This window comes from Typopeltis vanoorti, chromosome 9 (assembly GCF_054136105.1).
Source record: "Typopeltis vanoorti isolate ZY-2024b chromosome 9, IOZ_Tvanoo_1.0, whole genome shotgun sequence".
NCBI lineage: Eukaryota > Metazoa > Arthropoda > Arachnida > Uropygi > Thelyphonidae > Typopeltis > Typopeltis vanoorti.
In genome coordinates, this window is record NC_143557.1 from 79,204,364 (window position 1) to 79,216,900 (window position 12,537).

The 12,537-nt window shown below is 34.6% G+C and overlaps 1 protein-coding gene across 1 annotated transcript in view; it reads right to left on the reverse strand.

Moving 5' to 3' along the window:
- LOC150103181 (uncharacterized) overlaps positions 1–12,537 on the reverse strand; it is a 71,602-nt gene that overhangs the window by 43,768 nt on the left and 15,297 nt on the right. The window contains exon 2 of the mRNA XM_090398121.1: positions 3,728–3,967. Within this exon, the coding sequence (XP_090254247.1) occupies positions 3,728–3,967 (240 nt within the window). The remainder of the gene's footprint in view (positions 1–3,727; positions 3,968–12,537) is intronic.

Here is a 12,537-nt window from a genome sequence, read left to right on the forward strand (position 1 = left end):
TTTGGGACATGGTGTCACATATATGTTACTTTACTGCTCAAACATTCTCATTGTGTATTCTAAGTTTTAAATCCTTTTCCATTATCACCTTTAAATCTTTTTCTAATTTCTTGCTTTGGTTTAGGTTTTAATGATGCAATGACAACTAAGGTTATACTGCACCAATACATTTTAGCAGTACATAAGGTAATAAATACATACTAAATACGTATTACCATAATCTGCCTGAGCGTACAGGGATAAGGAAGATTATGAATATGATTAAAATAGTGACAGTTCTCATTGACAAAATGAGGATGGTCATTAAAGCATCAATGATAGTTAATCCAGTACCATGCAATTCACACACAGGCATGTCATCACCTCCCAACACGAAAGAGTGTATAAGATGTGTATGGCCTATGTGGAGCCAAGCAAAAACAACTTCCTCTTTATGGATTCTTCATATAATAGGCTGCCACAGGGAGAAAAGTTTCTCTCTTATGATCTGCCCCAGATGTTTCTGCAGTAGACTTTTTTGTCTCTAGGGAGCTCTGCAAATCTGTATACATAATACACCTTTGGTAGTATTGCAGTCTTATATTATTCACAGCTCAGCAGTGAAGTTGTTACATTCCATGGGATCTCAGCAGATATCATGCTGTCTGGGGAAGACTGCAGATGATCAGATCCTGTTAGACGATTAGAGCCTATGACAATATGTAGCTTGCTGCTATCTTTCATCACCCAAAGCATAAAACTTTCTACATGGAAACACTGAATTAGCAGACATTGTTTTATCTGTCCACAGTACTGGATTCTTCAACATTTTTTTTTTATATCACTCGTTCTAAATTTGCATCATCAGAAAAATGACTGGGCATCTGTCTTCAAACCATTTACTGAAGTAAATGAAGTGCACTGGAAATCTTGAAGGTTAAATAAAGGTGCAAAGTACACAACAGAGTAAAAAAACAAAAAAATCAGATTCTTCACATGAGGAGAGATGAATGCACTGATATGGAAGGAATTTAAGATAAGGTATGATAAGCATTATGATACAGTGGTTATAACCATGGTGAGTCTCACAATTCCAATGAAGCATGATAATATATTTTTATGTGCATCCTACTAACAAAAGGTTTAAAACTTATCGTAAGTTAGTGCTGTGGAAGGCCTAAGGACCCTGCTATACCAAACATGGTCTTTATTATTATTTTTTTTAAATTTATTTGCAGACCACTTCAGGTCATTAGTAAGTATGGTAGTCTCACACTGGATTAAGAAGACCATCTACTAGCTTAACACATTTACTAAAATTCATGCTAGTGAGATTCAGATCCATATCAGTATTGACTGAGAGCAGAGACACTATCCACTAAGCCAATAAACCAATCTAGCAAACTAAAAATCAGTAATTATTCATAATCATCTACTCTGCAGTTTCATGCATACATCCTTCTTGATAAAAAGTTCCCTGCCTTGCCACCTCTCAAATCAGTACTTGTATGATTACTTTTACCAACAAGGAAAATGGAAGATGATCCGTTGAAACTTATGAAATTCACTTTCCTTGTTCTATGTGCACCCCCACCTCCCAATCCATATTTTCAAATTAAAATCACTGATCAAACTCTACTTCCTATTCAACCACTTCATCATCATTTCTATTCATGCCAAGATTAGATCTGGGGATTAGGAGGTTGTGGAGAGGATACAGAGAGGAGTGACCAAGCTGAGGGCAGGTCTGTAGAATGTTCCCTATGATTGAGGGTGTGTAGGTTGCAGAGTTTAGCTGACAGGCAGAGGAGGAGGATATGATAGAAACTACTATCATATTACTAAAGGAATACTATAAGATTGACACAGAAGAAATTTTTCAATACATGGGGAGTAGGGGGGGGGGAACAAGAGGGTCATACGTGGAAGCTGTCTAAAAGCATGGTTAGTAAGGTAATATTTTACCCAAGTGTAAGCAAACAAAGTTTGCTTACACTTGGGTGTAAAAGATTTACACTTGGGTGTAAAAGATTAATCTTTTACACCCAAGGTGTAAAATTTTAATCTTTTACACTTGGGTGTAAAAGATTAAAACAAGAATATAATTTCTTGTCTATTATAATTTATTCTTCATAAGTATTTTAATAAAAAAAGTGTTGTTGTTTTTTTTTGAAATATCATAAAATATAAATGTTTTACCTGCTTCTAAATAAAAAAAAAAAATTAAATATTTGCAAATCATGAACATTCACATTCCACCAAATACTATTTAAAAGTTAAATGAAAAAAACAACAACCTGGAAATCTGTTATAGCGCCTTGCATGTACAGAGGAGATATAAATAACATATTATTCACTGGTTCAGCATGTTGTTAAACCACTGAGGATTTCTGGATGAATTTAGTATTGCATTCATTAAAAAGAAAGGTAGATTTGATGAAATATAATTTTTCTTTTAGTAAGGCATTTGTAGCAAGGCATGACCCCCAGACAAGTAAACATTGGAGAAATCATGATCCATTTATCTTCTGCTTTTATCTCTGTGTTCCTATCAATCACCTTGACTGCTTCTTGTCTGTTCTACACTATATTGTGTGTGTGTATATATATATATATATATATATATATATATATATATATATATATATATATGTGTGTGTGTGTGTTAAAGATACCAAGCTATTTTAAACCTGGTTTTTTAATTTTTCTAATTCTAATTTTAATACTTTCTACGCACACACACATACATATATATATATTTTTATATATACACAATATAATATATAGTGTAGAACAGACAAGAAGCAGTCAGGTTAGGTGATTGACAGGAACACAGAGAAAAGCAGAAGATAAATGGATCATGATTTCTCCAATGTTTACTTTTGGGGGTCATGCCTTGCCACAAATGCCTTACTAAAAGAAAAATTATATTTCATCAAATCTACTTTTCTTTTTAATGAATGCAATATTAAATTCATCCAGAAATCCTCAATGGTTTAACAACATGCTGAACCAGTGAATAATATATTATTTAATTTATTATTATCAGTAAGTCGGCTTATATTCTTTGATTTTCACTAAATTATTTCAGGAAATTACAACGTACTAGGATATACATTAAAATAAATTTTAATATATTTCTATATTTCGGCAACGTCACGCTGCCATTTTCATGAGACTTCCTCAAATTTGGGAAACCTACATCAGAAGACCTTCAGCCCAATTGCCCAAGAATACCAACATCGCCCACTAGAGGGCACCATCAGGACTTTAGGAGAAATATTAGCTTCATTCTTCTTACTCATTTATTGTTTGTGCTGTGCCTGCGTGCACATATCTTGTACCTAAGTTCTTGAAAATGGCAGCGCGACGTTGCCGAAATATAGAAATATATTAAAATTTATTTTAATGTATATCCTAGTAGGTTGTAATTTCCTGAAATAATTTAGTGAAAATGCATAACCAACGTCTAAGCCTTTCCACGAGAATTATATTCTTTGATGTTTGGAGATAAACAATGCTTAAAGAATTGTTAATTATATTTTACTTATTCTCTTTAGAGATTGTTAACCTCCAAAAGTTAATCATGCCTGTTTACTGTTTAACCATGTTTCAATAGTAGGTATAATGAGCAAATTCAGAATGCATTTCAAGGGAGGCGGGGGTGAATGTAATGTAACAAAATTTCTTCAAATGTACTTTCTTTGAAGAATGTTACAAAAATGTCCACAAATATATATATAAATACCTATATTTTCCTGCATTTTGGTGCTTTTTACTTCATTTTTTGGAGGTGCTACTGTTGTTGAAGTTGAAGATCCATTTGTCTTCTGCCTTTTTCTCCATGCTCCTGTCAATCTTTTACCTTTTTCATCCTGCTTGCAAACTTCTTTCCCCTTTCTTCTAAGATTAATTCTTTTTAAATTTTGAATCTTATTGCTTCTGGTCTGTTTAACCACTCTGGAAGCAGCTCGTTTTGGTGGAGGTCCTAATATTCATCAAACAGTAGTTTTAATTATTTGATATATATATATATATTCCCAAAATAGCATAAACAATCTTTTAAAAGTAAGATCAACTACTTAACCAAAACAGAATCTAAAAAAAAAGAGGAAGGAAAGATCTTGAATATACTTTTGCATTATTTGTTATATTGATATACATTTAATCAGAATGTTAATTTTTTTCAATTCAACTTATGTTAATGGTACTTCTAATCATGTGCTAAGCCTGTGGATCAGAACACAGCATACCTTTATCAATTATTTAAATTAAGGGTATATTAAATCCCACATTATTTCAAAGCTGAATAAGAACCTCAAAGATGGAAATCCAAGAGTTTCATGCCAAATATATAGCAAACTATATAAGTTTCGACGGATTAGAGCGTAAGCTAAAACACATGGTTCAATACTAGGGCAACTCGTAGCAAAGGTGGGCAAAGTTCTGATCACTATTCTTAGTATTTCCCATAACGTAAAACATATCTCCTAGGACAGTGGTGTTCAACCTTTTTTACTACGCGAGCTACTTTTCTATAAAAAGTTATTCGGTGATCTACTCTCTTACATTCCCCCAACCTGATATCTGATTACGCATAAATAAACAACTAAAAAAAATACACTACTAAAAACTTTGTGTATTTAAAAATTTATTTATCACTTTAATTATTTTAATACAACAAAAAAAAAATATTGGAATAAAATATTTATTTCTCCATTTTGGAAAACCAAAGTTAGAAAAAACAACAGATTGATTACAAACTCACAAGTTACAGGAAATGCTGGTTGATTTAAAAAAAAAAAAAAAGTTAATGTGAAATTTGGCATTGTTTGGACCTCGCAATATTTTCACAGTCAAGTTGATATACACGACAGAATTTTTCGTGCAATATCAGTTATTGGGAATTTTTCATGTGCATACTTCCAAATGACTTCATTGTTTGTTGATTTTAAATGTAAACTATTCTGAATGTTTATTATCTCAAGTTCTACTTCAGCTTGGTTTATATCAAATCAAACAGCCCACTAATTTTATTTGAAATTTCTGTGATGTTCAAGTTTTCTTGAAATAGATTATTGATAAAAGATACAGTCATTTCAGTTTTATTAAAATCTTTAAATCTTGAATTTATTTCTTCCTCAACTAATTCTTTTCACGAATAAATTATTTAAATCATAGCGAAGCATTTCTTGATTTTGTTCAAAAAACTTTAATAAATATGGGAGATGTCTAAATTCGGGTCATTTATATTTTTCTTTAATAAAAGTAAGTATTGTTGGAAAGTTTTTATTGAACTTAACATGTCAATTAAATTTTTATCTCTACCTTGTAAGTCTAAATTTAAATTGCTTAATTTCGTACAGAAATCTACTAAAAATGATAAGTGTAACAACCATCTATTATCACTCAATTGTGGATAAATATCTCCTTTTTCATCAAGAAAAAATTTTATATCGTTAATTAATACAAGAAATCTTTCTAAAAATTGACTTCTGCTGAGCCAGCAAACATTATTGTACAACAGAAGTTCCCTATCATCATCTGCCTGTAATTTAAATATATTATCATCATCTGCCTGTAATTTAAATAACTGCCGTTGCAGGGCTTTTCCTTGAACAGAATTTACAATTTTAAATGTAATATCCAAAACATCTTTTGTGTTTAATCTTTTACTACACAGTACTTGGTAGTGAATAATACAGTGGTACATTAAAAAATCTGGAATATTTGTCATCGTTTTTACATAATGAAATGAAGCCTGATTTATTACCTATCATTGCAGGAGCACCATCAGTAGTAATAGACACAAGTTTAAAATAAAATTAGTTTAATCCTTTATCCAAGTGTGAGCAAACAAAGTTTGCGCCTGAAGTATCTTCAGGACTAGGGTAAAGTGATACAACACCAGGGCAACTCGTTGCAAAGGTGGAGAAAGCTACCAACACTCCTAACTCAGTATCTCCTATAATGCAAAACACATCTCCTTGCGGATATGTCTAATGTTATGCATTAAAGGAAGGGCCACTACCCAGACTAGTTTCGACCTTTATTGAGGTCTCTTCAGTGGGAGCCAGGCCCTAGTGGAAATAGCGGAAATTTTATTATACTCTAACCAAGTGAAAAAATAAACTTTCAACATCTTTCTCTAAATCCAGAGTAATTTATTAAAAAAGGGTGGCACACCATTTGGCAACTCCTATAGGTAGAGATGACCTGCTAATGCTTCTGTCTGGTATTTCCACTATTTCCACTAGGGCCTGGCTCCCGCTGAAGAGACCTCAATAAAGGTCGAAACTAGTCTGGGTAGTGGCCCTTCCTTTAATGCATAACATTAGACATATCCGCAAGGAGATGTGTTTTGCATTATAGGAGATACTGAGTTAGGAGTGTTGGTAGCTTTCTCCACCTTTGCAACGAGTTGCCCTGGTGTTGTATCACTTTACCCTAGTCCTGAAGATACTTCAGGCGCAAACTTTGTTTGCTCACACTTGGATAAAGGATTAAACTAATTTTATTATACTCTAACCAAGTGAAAAAATAAACTTTCAACAAGTTTAAAAAGCGGAAGTTTGTGTTGTTTCACAAATTCATCAAATGCCAAAAAAATGTCTTCTCCCCTAGTCCTTCCCAATAATGGCATAATTTTCAAAATAATTTTCAAAAGTTCTTCTTTACTTGAATAATCTTGAAATACCATTAACTGAGCAATATCAGTGAAGTCGTTTGATTCACCAAATTGTAATGAAAACACAAACACTGGTAAATGTCTGAGTTTAACCTGGCCTGGAAACTTTTCTCTGGCAATTGGAACTCTTCCTTTCAGCAATTTGAAACCTTATCTGCGGCCTAGAAGTAGTCTCTCTCTCTCTCTCTAGTGACATCTCGAACCGAGAAGCTCCTCTCTTAAGCAACGTGGATCCGGGTAGGCTCTCTGACGGTGACTCTGGACTGGGCAGCCTCCTCTCTGACAGCAATTCTGGAACCGGGACCTCTTCTGCTTGCTTCAGTCCCTTTTTATTAGGCCTCCTCTGAGACCTGGCATGAAGTTTGGCAACCCCCAAAGAATCGGTATGAGTCTTTCATCTTATGTTTCAAGTTCGGCAAGCCTTTTGTTCTCCTCCGCTTTCTTTTGATTGTAAGTTGCCGGCCATCAGAAAGTTGTTTGAACTCTTTCTGACTGACATCAGGGATGTTTACACTTAGAACATACAAATTTCAATAACAATCTTTCTAATGCTGCCATGTACAGCTTCGGCAACAAAAACATTGCCCTTTTTTTAACACTCTGACATATTCTCATTAAAGTAGTATATACAGTTAGCTTCAAAAGAGTTATTTACAAAAACATCTAATACAAACTATACCAAGACAAACAAAGTTTATTTTTTTATTTTTTTTACAATATTCACATGGGACTTAACCTAAGTAAAAAATCGATGTAATGTGCATTGGAATATTTAAGCTACAATCGAGTTTTTACACTTTGCTTATAATCGTATTCACTCGGCTCTCTGGTTGACTTCCACTGATCCAAATTAATTCATTTACCCGGACTTATAAGAACATTATTTATTTTTTGTTAAAATTGTTAAATCAGTAAACAATAGCAATACACTTAAAGTGAGTTAAAAATAATACAAAATAATGATAAATAAAATATTATGTTTTCAGTTTTAATTAAATTTGTAAGGAGGAATACACAAGAGATCGACCAAAAATCACTCTGCGATTGACGGGTTGAACACCCCTGTCCTAGGAGATGTATGATGTTGTACATTATGGTGGAAGATCACTACCCAGACTGGTTTCGCCCTTTATTGAGGTCTCATCAGTGAGTAGGTAGACCAGATAATACTGAGATTATAGTGAAGAGAACTTATATACTTTGCTACACGAGTTGTCAAAAAGGTGACCAATAAATTACTGAAATAAAGAGCCACTAGGCTTCACTTCGGCGATCTCCTAGGAGATATGTTTTACATTATGGGAAATACTAAGAATAGCGATCAGAACTATACCAACCTTTGCTACGAGTTGCCCTGGTATTGAACCATGTGTTTTAGCTTACGCTGCAATCCGCCGAAACTTTTATAGTTTGCTATATTCGGCATGAAACGCTTGGATTTCTATCTTTGAGTTTCTTATTCGGCTTTGAAATAATGTGGGATTTAATATCCCCTTAATTTAAATAATTTTACATCGCCAAAGCGAAGCCTAGTAGCTCTTTATTTCAGTAATACCTTTATCAAATTGTACAGTATTTTTAGAATATTGAATCAGTACACTCATTATACATTTATTTAAAAGAACATTAACAAAAGATTTATATATATATAACCTATGTGGAAAAAAGTGTCTGGATACCCCATTCTGTAACAAAAATGGAACGTTGCAATAGATCACATGTGCCAGAATTCCTTTAAAACTGCAGATGAGCTCCTCAGACATCGTACAGTACTGTATATCATCTACTCATGAGACATGGCCACATGTGTTGAGCTTACTGACTTCCAATGAGGTGTTATTATAGGTTCCATATCAGTAACCTGCCCGTGCATGCTGCAATTGCCGAAAAATTGCAATGCCCATAGTCAATTGTTCAAGATGTTATTAGTAAATGGAAATGTGAGAGACTTATGACTACCAGGAAACATTCAGGAAAGCGATGTAAATTGACAGAAAGGGACAAGAGAGCTCTGAAACATGCTGTCTGTGAGTGCCATCATTCCTTTGCAGAAATCATCACCAAGGAATTACAGGACTCAACAGGATTGAGTGTGTACAAAGACTGCCTGTAAAGAACTGCACAAGTTAAATTTCCATGGCAGAGCTGCTGCATAAAAGCCATTAATAACTCATATGAATAAGCAACTTGCTTGGTGCAAAGAACATTGTCGATGGACCCTAGACCAGTGGAAATTAGTAGTATGGAGTAACAAATCACGCTACACTGTTTTTAAATCTGATGGTCATTGTGTGGCATATGCCAGGTGGATGGTATCTGCCAGCATGTGACATCCCAAATGGTAAATTGGTGGTGGTAGTGTCATGTGTCATAGTCTGGGGATGTTTCTCATGGTATGGACTCAGACCATTGGTGGTTGCAGATGGAAACATGAATGCCATGAACTACAGGACATTTTAGATAATTAATGCCACAATGCCTACACTTTACCAGTTTTACAGAGACAAGCCAGTTTTGTTTCAGCACGACCACACGCCAAGCCATAAAGCATGCTCTATTTCAAAATGATTTAAGGATATGGGTATACAGAATTTGGAGTGGTCAGCTGAAAGCCACGACCTTAATCCTATAGAGGTCTTTTGGAACTTGAATGTCAGATTCGGGTTAGAACGACATGTCCAACTTCTATGTCTGAACTAACCATTGCTTTGCAAGAGGAATGGAAAAATATACCTACAACTAGTTACCAGCATCTCATTGAAAGTGAAATTATCATTGTGTCAAGAAGAGTGCACAATGTAACTGGCCAAAGGTAGGCCAACTCCTTATTGATTTTGCAATAAATGCAGTATTGTCTAAACAGCACTGGTGTCCAGACACTTTTTTCCACATAGTGTGTGTGTGTGTGTGTGTGTGTGTTATATTACTGGGGCACAACTAGAACACATTACGTATAAACAAGAAACAAACACATTGGCAAAACTTGGCTTTAATTCTCATCATAACAAGAGGAATCTTTATGTGGGCTTTTTCAGAGGAAGGTGAATTAACCAGTCTCCTACTGAGGTAACAAGGTTTTCTCCTGGAAACCTCAGATTTTTTATTTCATTAAAACAAGCAAATTAGCCAGAAAAAATATACTGTACAATTAAAATATAGAAATATTACAATGAGTACTATGCAGGTGGTGGATTGTGCAGTATAGTGTCGAGTTTCCTCCCATGGTGAGTCCTAGTATTCCACAGAAGTGTCAATCATATATTACAGCTGCATATAATAAAATTCAAAAATAATTATGTTATCATTAGCAAGACAAGTAGGGCAAAAGTGGGGCAGAATGAATGTAATGCAATGGTAGTAAATAATTTAGAACTGACAGCAAAAAGGTAAAAGAAAAAAAAAAAGTAATGATCCAGGGAACAAATAAAGAGTGGCGATGAAGTTCATATGGTAGATGTGAAAATTATTAAGGATGTTTGCATTGAGAAGGATATGAGCAAATTAATGAGGTTGAGGAATAAACTAAAGGTGGATACAGAGTGTGATAGGATAGTTGGAGAAGAGATTGTCTGTTGAAAGTGAAATAAAAGAGGCACCTGAGGAAGAACAAGAAAAAGAGATGAAGGTTGATTGATAGCAACAGAATGTTGGAAGTACAGTGTTTTGTGGGGATTTCATTTCAGAAATCATTTTTTCCATAGTTGAAATAAATGATTTATGAGGAAGTGTCATGGAAGTAGCATGGTATTTACAAAGTGGAGAATGTGAGGTAGCTGTATGTTGCAGGTATGATAGCATACCACAGCAGAGAACTGAGAAGGGTGATGATTATGAATAGTATGAATGTGCAAGAAGACAGACCTTCATATGTGGATATATAGATATATTTGAAGATAGGAGACTGTTTGTTGGAGACATTCAGAATCTGAGCGATTAACAGTGAAGCTGGGTAAACAGCTGCTGAAATGAGGATTAAGAAAGGATCCAGTGCAGAAATGAAAATCTGACAGTGTGAATGTGAGTATCAGGATAGGTAGAAGGTTAATGATGGTGGCATGTGAGATAAAGATGCAATGTGGATTGTCAGTGAAATTATAAAATGAACAATTAGAGGAAAAAGGGTAAACTCAATTATCAATTATAAAAACTTTAATTAATAACTACCTATATTTCTGCAATGTTATATTGCTATCTTCAGGGATCACAAAACAATGATATGTGCTTACAGGCACTCAGAATAAGCAAATGAGACTGAAGAAAGACAACTGAAGTCAGTCATAGAAAGATCTAAACAATTGTTCTACCTACTTCCCTATAGAATATGATCCCACTAGCACCCAAATCAGAACACTCCATCCTTAAGAAGGTTACCTCTTGGCCTGTGGAAGCGACAAACAGACTAAAACCTTTTAACTCTAGATTCCTCCCCCCCCTTGGATATATGGACTACCAAAAATCCATAAGCAAAATGTACCATTATGTCCCAATGTAGATGCCACTGATTCCCTCAGATACAAATTAGCCAAAGTTCTCACACAGTATACTGGCAACACACCTTCATACATAAAAAACTCAGCCCACTTAAAAGCCAGTATAGAAAATCTCTCACTCCAACACACTAACATAATGGTCAGTTTTGATGTCTCCTCCTTATTCACCAATGTCCCACTCAAAGATACCTTTGACCTCATCCAAGCCAAATTTCCTCCCAATATTTCAACCCTATTTTAGTTCATTCACCATGAACTCAGGCTATTTCGTTTGCAGTTCCATCAAAATTTAAAAAAAAAATAAAAATATAAACATATTTACATGCCTGCCTGGTTGGCCGAGTGGTTAGCATATCCGCTCTCCAACCAAAAGGCTGCGGGTTCGAATCCCGCCGTGGGCATGGATGTTTGTGATTGTCTGTGAAAATAATAGTGGTGATGGTGGACAGTAGATGGCATTGGTGTAGATGAGGTCGAGTGGTGGAGACGGAGAGTTGTAGAGTAGGTGCTCTCCCTCAATGCGTCTTAGGACTCCCTGGAGGTGTCAAATAATAATAATAATAAACACTTTATATATTCACCATGTGTATGTGGAATTTCTCAACATATGGATTCTACATAAGATGGTGGTATCTGAATCTCCTTCAAATGCAGACACTTCAAAACTTCCTACATTCTCAAAAAGACAGTGTTCCTTTCCAAAAATATCCTAGTGTCTATAAGATCCCCTGTTCCTGTAGCGAAATTTACGTAAGTCAGACTGGTAAAAGTTGAGAAATTTGCAAAAGTGCAAATTTCTCAACTTTTGAGAAAATTGTTTTCTCAAAACTCACAGAAAAACACAAAAATGGACTGGTCATAGCTGAAATGTCTTATCTCTAAGATCACTTTCTGTCCTGTTTCTTTAAGAAATCTAGTGAGGTTATAAATCAAAATAATCACCTGATGCTTCAACCTTCATATGAAGGTCATCATCCGAAGTATACGTATATTTAAAAAGAGACAAGCTATGCTACAATACACATGGTATGCTAAAGTCACACTAATTTGGTTAATCATTAACACTATTGGCCTGGTCTCCGGTGGAAAAAAAACTACTACATCAAAGCTAGAGTCCTGTTATCTGTTTCACTAGAAACTAATAGCTAGATTAACAAAAGTTAGGTTCAAGGTTACTCACAAATAAATTACAACAAAACCAGTATTGATGTTAATGGCAGCCAATATATGAAATAAGTGTTAAAATTCTTAAAGTTCTAATGTGAGGGTTGCACCTTAGTTCTACAAGTATGCACAGGCATACTTGTAGAACTAAGGTGCGAGTAGTAGGTGAAGAGTAGAATTGGAGATGAAGAGATTCATTTTAAAAGCAAGAATCAT